This window comes from Pseudophryne corroboree, chromosome 10 (assembly GCF_028390025.1).
Source record: "Pseudophryne corroboree isolate aPseCor3 chromosome 10, aPseCor3.hap2, whole genome shotgun sequence".
In the NCBI taxonomy this organism is placed as follows: domain Eukaryota; kingdom Metazoa; phylum Chordata; class Amphibia; order Anura; family Myobatrachidae; genus Pseudophryne; species Pseudophryne corroboree.
In genome coordinates this window covers 156,063,484-156,078,886 of record NC_086453.1, presented here as the reverse complement: position 1 = coordinate 156,078,886, position 15,403 = coordinate 156,063,484, and the positions used below count along the sequence as shown (strand labels likewise).

The 15,403-nt window shown below is 50.1% G+C and overlaps 1 protein-coding gene across 1 annotated transcript in view; it reads right to left on the bottom strand.

Moving 5' to 3' along the window:
• KASH5 (KASH domain containing 5) overlaps window positions 1-15,403 on the bottom strand; it is a 1,087,213-nt gene that overhangs the window by 149,670 nt on the left and 922,140 nt on the right. Inside the window, exon 17 of the mRNA XM_063942893.1 lies at window positions 8,573-8,715. Within this exon, the coding sequence (XP_063798963.1) occupies window positions 8,573-8,715 (143 nt within the window). The remainder of the gene's footprint in view (window positions 1-8,572; window positions 8,716-15,403) is intronic.

Sequence of the window (15,403 nt, the reverse complement as noted above, 5' to 3'; positions counted from 1 at the left end):
GACCTCACCGCACGCCACTGGTGTATAAGGTGTTGCGCGTGTATATGCGTGTGAGTGTGAGGTGCTGCGCGTGTATATGTATGTGTGTCAGGTGCTGCACGTGTATATGTATGTGTGTCAGGTGCTGTGCGTGTATATGTGTGTGTGTGTCAGGTGCTGCGCGTGTATACGTGTGTGTCAGGTGGTGCGTGTGTATACGTGTGTGTCAGGTGCTGTGTGAGTGGCAGGTGCTGCGTGTGTATATGTGGTGAGTGGCAGGTGCTTTGCGTGTATATCAGTGGCAGGAGCTGCGCGTGTATATGTGTGTGTGTGAGGTGCTGCGAGTGTATGTGTGTCAGGTGCTGTGTGTGTTAAATGTCACGTGTATATAGATGTATCAGGTGCAGCCTGTCTATGTATGTGTCAGGTGCTGCCTATCTATGTGTGTGTCAGGCGCTGCATGTTTATATTAGTGTGTCAGCTGTTGCGCATGTGTGTGTGTCAGGTGTTGCGTGTGTATATGTGTGTGTCAGGTGTTGCACGTCTACAGTATGTGTGTGTGTGTCAAGTGCAGCGCATGTATGTGTGTGTGTCAGGTGTTGCATGTGTATATGTGTGTGTTAGGTGCTGCGCGTGTATATTATGAGTGTGTGTCAGGTGCTGCGAGTGTATATGTGTGTGTCAGGTGCTGCGAGTGTATGTGTGTGTGTTAGGTTCTGTGCGTGTTAAATGCTGCGTGTGTGTGTGTGTCAGTTGCTGCATGTGTATATTAGTGTGTATGATGTTGTGCTTGTGTGCATAAGTGAGTCAGGTGCTGCCTGTGTGTGTGTCAGGTGTTGCACGTGTATATGAGTGTCAGGTGCAGCTTTTGCAATGACATACACATTGGTAAATTCAGGGCTATGCATTGTAGATTAAGGCCTAACAGAATGATTTCAAATTTTCTTTCTGATGACTTGAGTGTGGGAGAACGGGGTGGGGGTGTTTTCGTGCACACAGCACGGGGAGAGGAGTGGGGGATCCAGGCACACAGCAGGAGGGGGGGTTGGAGCCGGGAACACAGCACAGGGGGGAGGAGCCAGGCACACAGCACGGGGGGGGGAGTGGGGGAGCCAGGCACAAAGAAGGGGGTGGGGGGTGGGCCAGGCACACAGAACAAGGGTGGGCGGAGGAACCAGGCACACAGAACGTTGTGGGGTGCGGGGGTGGGTGCGGAGAAGCCGAGCACACACAACGGGGGTGGGTGATGGTGAGCTAGGCACACAGCACAGGGGGGGAGGAGCGGGGGAGCCAGGCACACAGAACGGAGGGAGGAGAGGGGGAGCCGGGCACACAGAATGGGGGGTGGGGAGCCGGGTACACAGAACGGGGGGGGGGGAGAGCTGGGCACACAGCGGGGAAAGGGGAAACCGGGCACACAGCGGGAGGGGGGGAACGGGGGTGGGTGAGCCAGGCACACATAACGGGGGGGGGGGGGGGGTTCCTGGCACACAGCACAGGGGGGAGGAGCTGGGGAGCCAGGCACACAGCACGGGGGGAGGAGTGGGGGTGCCGGGCACACAGCAGGGGGGGCGGGCACACAGCACAGGGGGGAGGAACGGGGGAGATGAGCACACAGCGGGAGAGGGGGCAGGCGCACAGCAGGGGGGGGCGTGCACACAGCGAGAGTGGAGGGGAGGGGAGCCAGGCACACAGCGGGAGGGGAGGGGAGTCGGGCACACAGCGGGAGCGAGGAGCTATGAGAAATATATGACAAAAAAACACACAGCAGGGGGGGGGGGGTGTTTCCGGACACACAGCGGGAGGGGTGGTGGCCGGACACACAGCGGGGGAGGGGGGGGGGGGTGAGCGGACACACAGCGCGCGGGGGGGGTGTTACCGGACACACAGAGTGAGGGGTGGGGAGGGGATATGGCCAGACACACAGCGGGAGGGGTGGGGAGGGGTTATGGCCGGACACACAGCTGGAGGCGGGGTCGGACAAACAGCGGGAGGGGGGATGGACACACAGCAGGAGGGAGGGGGTGCAGCCGGACACACAGCTGGAGGGGGGGAGCCGGGCACACAGCGGGAGGGGGGGAGCCGGGCACACGGTGGGAGGGGGGTGGCCGGACACACAGCGGGAGGAGGGGGTGGGGTGGCCGGACACACAGCAGGAGGCGGAGGAGGGAGGGGGGTGGCCGGACACACAGCGGGGGGAGGAGGGTGGCCGGACATACAGCGGAAGGGGTGGCAGTTGAGCACACAGCGGGGGGCTGTCAGAACTCACCCAGCGCTGCGCTACTGGTACCTTGGTGGAGGACTGGTTCTCTAAATGGTGCTGCTGAAGTGCGGTCTGTGTCTCGATGTCCTAGGACTTCTGGTGCTCGGATCTAGTGATGTAGTGGGTTCTTGTTCTAGCTCTCGCTCTTCATTGCGATGGTGGCAGAGTGTGGCTGTGTCACACTGCAGTGCCATGCGGTGGAGACTCTGTGCCTGGCACAGTGCACTGCAGATACAGCGTGGGAAGGACACAACAGGAGGAGGGGCTGGTCGGACACACAGCGGGAGGAGGAGGGGGATGGCCGGACACACAGCGGGAGTGTGGGGGGGTGGTGGCCGGACACACAGCGGGAGGGGAGGGGGCGTGTCCTGGACACACAGCAGGAGGGGTGGTCGGACACACAGCGGGAGGGGAAGGGGGGTTTGGACACACAGCGGGAGGGGAGGGGGGTGGCCGGGCACACAGCGGGAGGAGAGGGGGGCGTGTCCTGGACACACAGCAGGAAGGGGGGGGTCGGACACACAGCGGGAGGGGGGGTGGCCGGACACACAGCGGGAGGGGGTGTGGTGGCCGGACACACAGCGGGAGGAGGGAGAGGGGCGGCAGGACACACAGTGGGGGGAAGAGGAGGAGGGAGGAGGGTGTCTGTACATACAGCGGGAGGGGTGGGATCCGGGCACACAGTAGGGGGGGATGTCAGAACTCACCCAGCGCTGCGCTACTGGTACCTTGGTGGAGGACTGGTTCTCTAAATGGTGCTGCTAAAGTGCGGTTTGTGTCTCGATGTCCTAGGACTTCTGGTGCTCGGATCTAGTGATGTAGTGGGTGATTGTTCTAGCTCTCTCGCTCTTCATTGTGGTGGTGGCAGAGTGTGGCTGTGTCAAACTGCAGTGTCGGGTGGTGGGGACTCTGTGCCTGGCAGAGCGCCCTGCAGATACAGCGTGCAAGGACACAGCGGGAGGAGGAGGGGGGGTTGGACACACAGCAGAGGAGGGGGGGTGGCCGGACACACAGCGGGAGGAGGGGGGGTGGCCGGACACACAGCGGGAGGAGGGGGGGTGGCCGGACACACAGCGGGAGGAGGGGGGGTTGGCCGTACACACAGCGGGAGGAGGGGGGGTGGCCGGACACACAGCGGGAGGAGGGGGGGTGGCCCGACACACAGCAGGAGGAGGAGGTGGTGGCCGGACACACATCGGGAGGAGGGGGGGCTTTGGCCAGACACACAGCGGGAGGAGGGGGGGTGGCCGGACACACAGCGGGAGGAGGGGGTGGCCGGACACACAGCAGGAGGAGGGGGGGTGGCCGGACACACAGCGGGAGGAGGGGGGGGGTGGCCGGACACACAGCGGGAGGTGGGGGTGGTGGCCGGACACACAGCGGGAGGAGGAAGGGGGTTGGCCGGACACACAGCAGGAGGAGGGGGTGGTGGCGAGTTACACAGCAGGAGGAGGAGGGGGGGTTTGGCCAGACACACAGCAGGAGGAGGGGGGATGGCCGGACACACAGCAGGAGGAGGGGGGGTGGGCGGACAGACAGCGGGAGGAGGGGGGTGGCCAGACACACAGCAGGAAGAGGGGGTAGTGGCCGGACACACAGCAGGAGGAGGGGGTGGTGGCTGGACACACAGCGGGAGTAGGGGGGTGGCCGGACACACAGCAGGAGGAGGGGGGTGGCAGGACACACAGCGGAAGGAGGGGGGTTTGGCCGGACACACAGCGGGAGGAGGGGGGGTGGCCGGACACACAGCGGGAGGAGGGGGGGTGGCCGGACACACAGCACAGGGGGGAGGAATGGGGGAGCTGGCACAAAGCAGGGGGGGCGGCGTGCACACAGTGGGAGGGGAGGGGAGCCGGGCACACAGCGGGGGGAGGCCGGAAACAACCATGCCCTTATTATATATATATATATATATATATAATAACGGTAATATGATATCTTGTACTGCATGACCATGTCCAGGTTACTCTGTCTGGGAGGAAAGCCCTGTTGCTTATACTGCTCAGTGGGAAAGGGTGAGGGTCACTGACAGCGGCGTAACTAGAAATTTTTCTCCCCCAAGCCAAAAAATCCTTCGGCGCCCCCCCCCCCCATACCCCCCGTAATTGGCACTAGCAAAGGTAGAAAAATCCGCGCGCCGCAGGCGCGCGCCGGCAAAAAGGGGTGTGTGGCTTTGTCGAAATGGGCGTGGTTTTGCGTGGAGGGCGTGGCATTGCAGGAAAAGACTACCTTATACCCCAGTTTTGCAACCTGCACGCCCAGACGTTGGCCACCACAGGAAAGAAAAATAATCCTGATTCATGCCCCTTACATTATTTGTCATTTTTACTCCTTATAGTAATGCCCAGTATACATTATTCCACATACTGCAATGGCCCTTAGACATTATTCCACACACAATAATGCACATGACACAATATGCACACACCGTAATGCCCCAGACACATTATGCCACACACCGTAATGCCTGTGACACATTATGACAGGAATCGCAATGTCCGTTATACATTATGCTACACACTGCAATGCCCCTGATACATTATAGCACATACAATGTCTGTGACACAGTATGACACACACCACAATGATCCTGAGACATTATACCACATACCACAATCCCCGTGATATAGTATACAACACACCGTAATGCCTGATACATTATGACACACACCGTAATGCCCATTACACATTAAGTTCTACAGTAAGGCTTCTAATTACTTTTAAATTACCTGCTCGTTGCCAGGGGTTTCATGCTCTTGGTTCCATGCACGGTGCCAGGGGTTTTCATGCTCAGGGTGTCATGCTCGTTGCCAGGGGTTTCATGCACTGGGTGTCATGCTCGTTGCTAGGGGGTAGTGCTTGTTGCTAGGGCCATGCTCCCAGTGCCACATATGCCCCCAGTGCCAGATATTCCCCCACAGTGCCAGGTATATGCCCCTAGTGCCAGATATTCCCCCACAGTGCCAGGTACATGCCCCCAGTGACACATATACCCCCCCCCCCCCAGTGCCACATATGCCCCCTCAGTGCCTGCTCCCCCCAGTGCCAAATATTCCCCCACAGTGCCACATATGCCCCCTCAGTGCCTGCTCCCCCCAGTGCCAAATATTCCCCCACAGTGCCAGGTATATGCCCCCAGTGACAGATATTCCCCACAGTGCCAGGTATATGCCTCCAGTGCCAGATCTTCCCCCCACAGTGCCAGGTATATGCCCCCAGTGCCAGATCTGCCCCCACAGTGCCAGGTATATGCCCCAGTGCCAGATCTGCCCCCACAGTGCCAGGTATATGCCCCCAGTGCCAGATCTGCCCCCACAGTGCCAGGTATATGCCCCCAGTGCCAGATCTGCCCCCACAGTGCCAGGTATATGCCCCCAGTGCCAGATCTTCCCCCCACAGTGCCAGGTATATGCCCCCAGTGCCAGATCTGGCCCCCACTGTGCCAGGTATATGCCCCAGTGCCAGATCTGCCCCCCACAGTGCCAGGTATATGCCCCCAGTGCCAGATCTTCCCCCCACAGTGCCAGGTATATGCCCCCAGTGCCAGATCTTCCCCCCCACAGTGCCAGGTATATGCCCCCAGTGCCAGATCTGCCCCCCACAGTGCCAGGTATATGCCCCCAGTGCCAGATCTGCCCCCCACAGTGCCAGGTATATGCCCCCAGTGCCAGATCTGCCCCCCACAGTGCCAGGTATATGCCCCCAGTGCCAGATCTGCCCCCCACAGTGCCAGATATATGCCCCAAGTGCCAGATCTTCCCCCCACAGTGCCAGGTATATGCCCCCAGTACCAGGTATATGCCCACAGTGCCAGGTATATGCCCCAAGTGCCAGATCTTCCCCCCACAGTGCCAGGTATATGCCCCCAGTGCCAGATCTGCCCCCCACAGTGCCAGGTATATGCCCCCAGTGCCAGATCTTCCCCCCCACAGTGCCAGGTATATGCCCCCAGTGCCAGATCTGCCCCCCACAGTGCCAGGTATATGCCCCCCAGTGCCAGATCTGCCCCCCACAGTGCCAGGTATATGCCCCCAGTGCCAGATCTTCCCCCCACAGTGCCAGGTATATGCCCCCAGTGCCAGATCTGCCCCCCACAGTGCCAGGTATATGCCCCAAGTGCCAGATCTTCCCCCACAGTGCCAGGTATATGCCCCCCAGTGCCAGATCTGCCCCCCACAGTGCCAGGTATATGCCCCCAGTGCCAGATCTGCCCCCCACAGTGCCAGGTATATGCCCCAAGTGCCAGATCTTCCCCCCACAGTGCCAGGTATATGCCCCCAGTGCCAGATCTGCCCCCCACAGTGCCAGGTATATGCCCCCAGTGCCAGATCTGCCCCCCACAGTGCCAGGTATATGCCCCAAGTGCCAGATCTTCCCCCACAGTGCCAGGTATATGCCCCCAGTACCAGGTATATGCCCACAGTGCCAGGTATATGCCCCAAGTGCCTGCTCCCCCCCCATGTGTTGGAGCCTCCTTGGAGGGACACGGAGCGCATCGCGCGTCTCTCCTGCGTCCCTCCTGGCTCTCACCCCGGCTGGTCTAATAAAGGAAGTGCCGGTTCGTGAGCCAATCAGAGCTCACGAACGGCACTTCCTTAGACCGGCCAGGGGAGAGCCAGGGAGGGACACAGGAGAGACGCGCGATGTGCGTTCCGTGTCCCTCCAACACAGCAGGGAGGGAGAGGAGACCGCAGATTGACATGCGGACGCTCGTTCGCATGTCAATCTGTTCTAAATCAGTGCGCCCCCGCAGCCCCTCGCCCCCAAGCCACCGCGAGGACTGCGGGGGCAGTAGTTACGCCACTGATCGGGTGGAGGATGGGGGGGGTGCTGCTGTGGAGGGGGCACACCGTGATGTCACGCAACGAGCAGAGGAAAGTTGAGGCGAGCTCTGATAGTGTTTAAATAAAGAGGCAGCGGGCAGTGGCACTGAGCCTCAGGCACATAAACTCCGCACCAACATAAATACACCTCTATTAACATCCAGCTCTCTGCCCGTGTACACGCCGAGGGAGGTCAGCGGCAGCAAATATTCCCTTCCAGAAAGCAGGAGAGAAAGGCAGCACAGCCTCCGCAATCAGCACCAGACAGAGGTTCTGCAAAGCTGCAGCGCGGACTGTGCATGTCTACAGCTCAGCCCTTCCCTTCACTGGATCATTGCATCGGAATGAGCACTGACCTCGAGCAGCCCGCTGGCAGCTCCTCCAGCTAAACCATCAATCCGAGGGACACTACAACGCTTGTCAAGCCCCAAACAAGAGACAGGAGACAGCTGGAGCTGGAGACAGGCACACAGCAGAGCGGGGAGAGAAGGTGCACGGAGGGACCCGCAGCCGCCGGTGTTCCCCGTTATACTAATGATGATTTAGTGACTCATAGTGCACCGAAGCCAGCTGCGGGCACTAACAATGAGCAGTATAGCCAGAGGAGACTGGCCAGGCTGCCTCATTTCTCCGCTTCCCTCATTGTTACTGGCCGCGGCTGGCTTCGGTGCACTATGAGTCACTACATCATCATTACTATAACGGGGAATGCCAGCAGCTGCGTGTCCCTCCATGCACCTTCTCTCCCCGATCCACTCCTCAAGTCTGAAAGCTGCCGCTGTGTGCCTGTAATTGAGAATGCTGGCAGCTGCGGGTCCCGTCCTTATGGTGAGCCTAGTGCTTCAGGCTCAACAGCGCGGCAATCTACTGAGGGGACTGGGCTGGCTTCAAAGTCGGCCATATTTGTACACCCATATGAAGCTTCTCTGCGTACACCCCCTGCTGGCGGCCACTGCGCAGCCGCAACAAATTGAAAAGCCCTATCTTTATAATGGGGCATATTTTACTTAATTAAAAAAAAACTATAACTTTCTGAAAAACCACAACCCCAAAAGGCACTACACTGGGACAAGATTTATCTAATAAAACAAACCCCAAGTCTTAATTCGTCCTCTATCCTGAGTTATGCCTTCCCAAAAAAATTCTCATTCACTATATGGGAAAACGGTGTCAAAAAGCCAACCAGGAAGTCGCAGAAAAAAACTGACAGTTGAAACTTTAGGTTACTCCCAATTCCGCGGGTGACGATTCTACGCGTCCATGCCAAATTTCAGCTCAGTACGTCCAATCACTTTTGAGGTGGAGCCCCTCAAACACCTTGCCCCCATCTCAGAAGTTCCCTATGGGAGAATTCCGTTTGTTCGATTCAGCCTTAATATAAGGGCACGACCATGCCCTTATAATATAATCATACACTCTGAGGTACAACTTTCAAGAACACAATCAAGCTGTAAATACAAGTAAGAAATAATGCATAACCTGAATGAAAGCACATTTTACATAGTACCTTGTCCTTGGTGCTGATGACAACACGTTGTCAGTGCTAGTCTGCGATGTTCCATGTAACTTGCTTGTCAGTGTTTCCCAGGCACACTTAAACTGGACCAGGTAACCGAGGCTCTGAAGCAAGATGCTTCTTTTTTCTTCCAGCTGTCATGGTATATTGATGCAAAATATGAGTGTTTGTTACTTACACAAAGAAACTCTGTAAAGCACTGTATATACTAAACTGCGTGAAGAAATAAACCTCAAAGATGCTAACAGCGGAAGGGGCATGCCCCGGATGGCAGATCTGAGAGGGCACCAAGACGGTCAGAAAATAAATATATGTAAGACCAGTGATAAGTCAAAAGCATGCCGTGGTGTGGGTATGCTTCAGTGCGTAGGCCAGTGCCAGATTAAATGGGGGCCCACAAGGGGCAAGTACTCCTGGGCCCCCAACTCTCAAGGGGGCCCCCTGGACAAAGCTCCCCCTACCCATCTTTAGCTGATGTCTGGCCATGCTAATTCAGACCTGATCGCTGCTGTGCATCTTCACACAGCGGGCGATCAGGTCTGAACTGCCAGTGCGCAGGATCTACGCCGGTAGGGAGCTACTTGTCAAGTACAAATGCATCACTGCTGTCCAATACTTGTGCGTGGGGGGGTGGGTGTTGGGCCTGACATTCGGGGTGGACTAGCGTCCCCCCGCATGTCAGAGTAAATGATCGTAGATGTGCTAAATTTAGCACATCTATGATTAACTCTGAATTACCCCCTCAGCCTGGAGAAGTGATACAGTGTAATGTGATAACAGTCAGCTCCAGTGGCAATCGCAGGATTTCTAAAGGGGGGTTTACAGATATATGCTATCACATATATGATACACACACACACACACACACACACACACACACACACACACACACACACAAGGGTTCTCTAGGGTAAGAATGGCGTCACCCCCACTGCAATACACATTATATATATATATATATCTGCAAATAGAGGAAGAAACAGCAGAGCGCCTATAGTGTAGTATCCTTTAATACAGTTTTTGTCACACGTAAGAATAATATTGCGTACTGGATTACGGCTTAACACAATGCCTGTCGATCCCCTGGTCTTTAAGTCCAAGTCTCTGTCGGAATCTAGATAGAGTCAGGAAACAGGGAATCGCTATATAGCGTAGTAATTACTCAATTAAGTAGGGTTAAATTTTGTATATCACATAAGGTTACATGTGTACCAGATAAAGTAATAACTTGTGCATATCAGTATTGGTACTTGTATCCTGGTCCTTATCAGAGGGAGGTGGTCATAGGATAGCCTTTGAATGATATATCAATGCTCCAATCAACAACTTATATCAAAAAGGTCTAATTTATTGAGTGTACAAAATATATATATAAGAAGTAAATAGCTTAGCTTAAATGACAAAAATGTCGGCAGAAGTAGGTCAGCAAGTCAGTTTCTCAACGCGCTTCGCCTGAATTTGGGCTTCATCAGGAGATTACATCATGCTCTAGTGAAGGCTTATTTATACCTACATCAATTAGCTGTACATTATGCAAATTACTTTCGGTTCGCGTCATCGGCGAAACCGGAAGTAGTACAAATTATTACAAAATTAACAATATGGTGCCTTAGGTGAGCAGTATTGACTATTTGGTAGCCACAGCGTGTATTCCGGCTGAATTATGTAAACCAGAGCCACTGATGCCTGACACAGTGGTCTGTTTACATTCTGCGCTGTTCGGCGCCTGACTTCTGGCGGAAGTGCGTCTCCGCCGGAAGTGACGTTCCTCGCACGGCAGCATCAACCCTGACACCGCCCGGCATTAGTATATGACAGGATCTCGTGGAGAGCTGCTTTTTTTCTGGCCACATGGCTAATTAGCATATGTAAACACAGCAAGTGTGTTCCATTTGTGTGAATGGCTATTAAGCCACAAATAGTGTAACAAAGCATTTAAAAAAGCTTAATATCAATATTGGAACATCAAAAATGTAGATATAGGTATGAACATATAAATATATAGAACACTGAAAATAAATATAAATATACATATAAATAAAAATACAAATAATGGCAAGTAATGGACACCTTTTAAAATCAAATGAGGAAGAGACATACATATATGTATAGCACATATATCTTAGTATAGAACAATAGCATGACCCAAGCGAGTTAGTATATGATAAAAACATATATACATCATTAGGAATATATTCTAATATGGAGGAGGGCTTCAAAATATCTGTATATATCACATATGTTAATACACTGACGCACAGGTTTCGGGGGCGATACCCAGAACTTATTAGTAGTAAATTTGGACTGAAGTCAAGATAAAAATCAGCGCATATACAGCCATAACACAGGTGCGTGTTTATATAAAAACGGGGTGGAGAAGGGGAGGAGAATAGATTAAAAAATCATGCTTAAAGTTTATAATGATGCGTTCTACCTACATATAACTAGAATTAGAGGATAAACGGGAGAAGAACATATTAATAAGAACTATTTACAAAAAAGGTGCTATTTCATAGCCCTCAAAGCAGATCGAATGATCAAAGCTGGAATCGGACTAAACAAAGACACAGATCCACTTCTTTCGAAGGAACACGTCCGAGACAAAATTCCTATAGAGGAGGAAGTCGCTACACAGTCCTTGACCGTCCCTCAACCAGTACAGCACAGGAACAAGTACATGAGGATAGTTTTTTTTTAGGCCACAGACAAGCGAGGCCACACAGAGACAAGGAATATCAGGAAAAGATCAAAGAAAATATTTACCATGCATCTCCATTAAAAAGAAGGTTACAAGAAGGGGAAAGAGAGGAGGAAGAAGAAAACCCCAGAAAAAGAAACTCCCGGTAACCGACCCTAAAGATAAAGGAATCTTTAATCTTTCTTCCCACAGCCTAACACAACCACAGATCTCCCTACTTAGTAAAGGAATAACATTCGCTCCCACACATAAACCGGACAAATTTCAAATGTTTATTGACCTAAACAAATATGTGAGAAATCTAACCCTCAAGAGACATTTTGCGAGGAGAGATAATGCCATCCTTACAAATTATAACCCTACTAAATCAGGTTTGAAACCCCCATCAAAGTTTTACCCTTTAGAGTCTAAAGGTTCGCACATCAACATTTTTTATGATTTAGTAAAAAAGGATCTGATTGATGGAGAAGACTTCAAAGTAAAGAAATACAACCTGACTAACCATGAGAAACATGCACTGAAAGAACTGAAGGAGAACGAGACCATTGTATTGAGACCGGCTGATAAAGAGGGAGGATTGGTAATACAGGATAAGGAAATTTATATTAAAGAAGCACAACGGCTACTAAGTGATACTTCTTCATACAAACCACAACCAAAGGACCCTGCGGAGGAATTCATTGAGGAACTAAGGGAAGTACTGACCCCAGCACTCTATAAAAGTATAATCTCGAAAGATGAATATCAATACCTACTGAACAACAATCCAATTATCCCAATTATATACCACCTCCCCAAGTTCCACAAGAGCCTGACATCACCACCAGGCAGGCCTATTATAGCGGGAATAGATTCACTAACTGCACATTTATCCGAATATGTGGATGTGTTTTTAAAACCACATGTCCAGAATCTACCCTCCTTCTTAAAGGACACAATGAGTGTTTTAAACCTTTTAAAAGACTTCAAATGGGAAAAGAACTTACTGTGGACTATGATTGACGTACAATCACTTTATACAAGTATTACACATGAAAAAGGACTTGCAGCTTGCCGTGAGATCCTGGAGACAGATTTAAATATAACAAGGGAACATCGTGATTTTATCTGCACCCTTATTGAGTTCATTTTAACACATAATTATTTAAAATTCATGGACACATTTTATCTCCAGACCTGCGGCACAGCTATGGGTACGGTTTTCGCACCAAGTTACGCGAATATTTTAATGGGGATGTGGGAGAAGGAATTCATGTATGGAAATTGTCAGTTTAAGAACAATATTTGCTTTTACAAACGGTATATTGATGATATCATTTTAATCTGAAACGGAGATGCGGAGGATTTTAGTGAATTTATGAAATACATCCAAAATAATGATTTTAACCTAAAGTTTACTTGCACCACCAATAAAACTGAAGTAGAATTCCTGGACCTAATTCTATCACATGATGGGGACAATATAATTACAAAGAATTTTATTAAACCAGTAGATACGAACAGTTACCTACATTATAGAAGTGGTCATACTCATAACTGGAAAAACAACATCCCCTTTTCACAGATGTACAGGATTAGAAGAAATTGCAGTACTCCAGAGACCTTCACGGAACAGTCCCTAATTTACGCCAAACGATTTAAAGAAAGAGGATATCCGGATCATATTATCAATGAAGCGGTCGAAAAAGGGGCGAATCTAAATAGAGAGGAAATACTAAAACCAAAAGATAAAATGAAGGGAGACAAAAAGAAAATGTGTGCCCCATTTATTACACAGTACAATAGTGAAGAAATAAAAATTAGGAAAGTGCTCTCCAAACACTGGCACATTCTAAAAATGGACCCAGTACTTAAAGAACTGCTCCCTGAACGTCCGGAAATTATATTCAGAAAGGCACAAAATCTGAAGGAAATTCTAGCACCAAGCATGCTAAGGTGCACACGCAGTATTCCTACAGGCCTCCTGAAATGTACTGGTATGTACAAATGTGGGCACTGCAATATGTGTAAATTCGTCCATCCAAATCGGAGAATGTTTCACAATAGTGACAACACGAAAGAGTTCAAAATTAATGATTTTATCAACTGCAACACATCATCGGTGATAAATATGATCGAATGCGGATGCCATCTGAAATATATAGGGAAGACAAAGAGAACATTGAAATTGCGAATTCAAGAGCACGTGAGGAACGTCAAGAACAGAGTCGAGAGCCACCCACTCTCCAGACACTTTGCCACGGCTCAAATACAGATACTCTAACTTTTAAAGCACTCGAACATGTTAAACTGGGCCCACGAGGTGGTGACCTTTTAAAAAAACTCTCACAACGTGAGATATATTGGATTTTCACTCTGAACACTATGTCTCCCAGTGGACACAATGAGGGCTATGAAATAGCACCTTTTTTGTAAATAGTTCTTATTAATATGTTCTTCTCCCGTTTATCCTCTAATTCTAGTTATATGTAGGTAGAACGCATCATTATAAACGTTAAGCATGATTTTTTAATCTATTCTCCTCCCCTCCTCCAGCCCCGTTTTTATATAAACACGCACCTGTGTTATGGCTGTATATGCGCTGATTTTTATCTTGACTTCAGTCCAAATTTACTACTAATAAGTTCTGGGTATCGCCCCCGAAACCTGTGCGTCAGTGTATTAACATATGTGATATATACAGATATTTTGAAGCCCTCCTCCATATTAGAATATATTCCTAATGATGTATATATGTTTTTATCATAGACTAACTCGCTTGGGTCATGCTATTGTTCTATACTAAGATATATGTGCTATACATATATGTATGTCTCTTCCTCATTTGATTTTAAGAGGTGTCCATTACTTGCCATTATTTGTATTTTTATTTATATGTATATTTATATTTATTTTCAGTGTTCTATATATTTATATGTTCATACCTATATCTACATTTTTGATGTTCCAATATTGATATTCAGCTTTTTTAAATGCTTTGTTACACTATTTGTGGCTTAATAGCCATTCACACAAATGGAACACACTTGCTGTGTTTACATATGCTAATTAGCCATGTGGCCAGAAAAAAAGCAGCTCTCCACGAGATCCTGTCATATACTAATGCCGGGCGGTGTCAGGGTTGATGCTGCCGTGCGAGGAACGTCACTTCCGGCAGAGACGCACTTCCGCCAGAAGTCAGGCGCCGAACAGCGCAGAATGTAAACAGACCACTGTGTCAGGCATCAGTGGCTCTGGTTTACATAATTCAGCCGGAATACACGCTGTGGCTACCAAATAGTCAATACTGCTCACCTAAGGCACCATATTGTTAATTTTGTAATAATTTGTACTACTTCCGGTTTCGCCGATGACGCGAACCGGAAGTAATTTGCATAATGTACAGCTAATTGATGTAGGTATAAATAAGCCCTCACTAGAGCATGATGTAATCTCCTGATGAAGCCCAAATTCGGGCAAAACGCATTGAGAAACTGACTTGCTGACTTGCTGACCTACTTCTGCTGACATTTTTGTCATTTAAGCTAAGCTATTTACTTCTTATATATATATTTTGTACACTCAATAAATTAGACCTTTTTGATATAAGTTGTTGATTGGAGCATTGATATATCATTCAAAGGCTATCCTATGACCACCTCCCTCTGATAAGGACCAGGATACAAGTACCAATACTGATATGCACAAGTTATTACTTTATCTGGTACGCATGTAACCTTATGTGATATACAAAATGTAACCCTACTTAATTGAGTAATTACTACGCTATATAGCGATTCCCTGTTTCCTGACTCTATCTAGATTCCGACAGAGACTTGGACTTAAAGACCAGGGGATCGACAGGCATTGTGTCAAGCCGTAATCCGGTACGCAATATTATTATTGCGTGTGACAAAAACTGTATTAAAGGATACTACACTATAGGCGCTCTGCTGTTTCTTCCTCTATTTGCAGATTTCCCTTTGGGCTACGCATACATAGTGGCACATTTTGAAGAACTGAGCAGCCACCCGATAAAACGGGGAGAGTGTGGACTGTTTGTTAACCAAACCTTGAACTAGTTTGAAAGAATTCATTTACTGGACTGGTCATTTGACCAATTTATTTCTGACTGTAGATTGCAC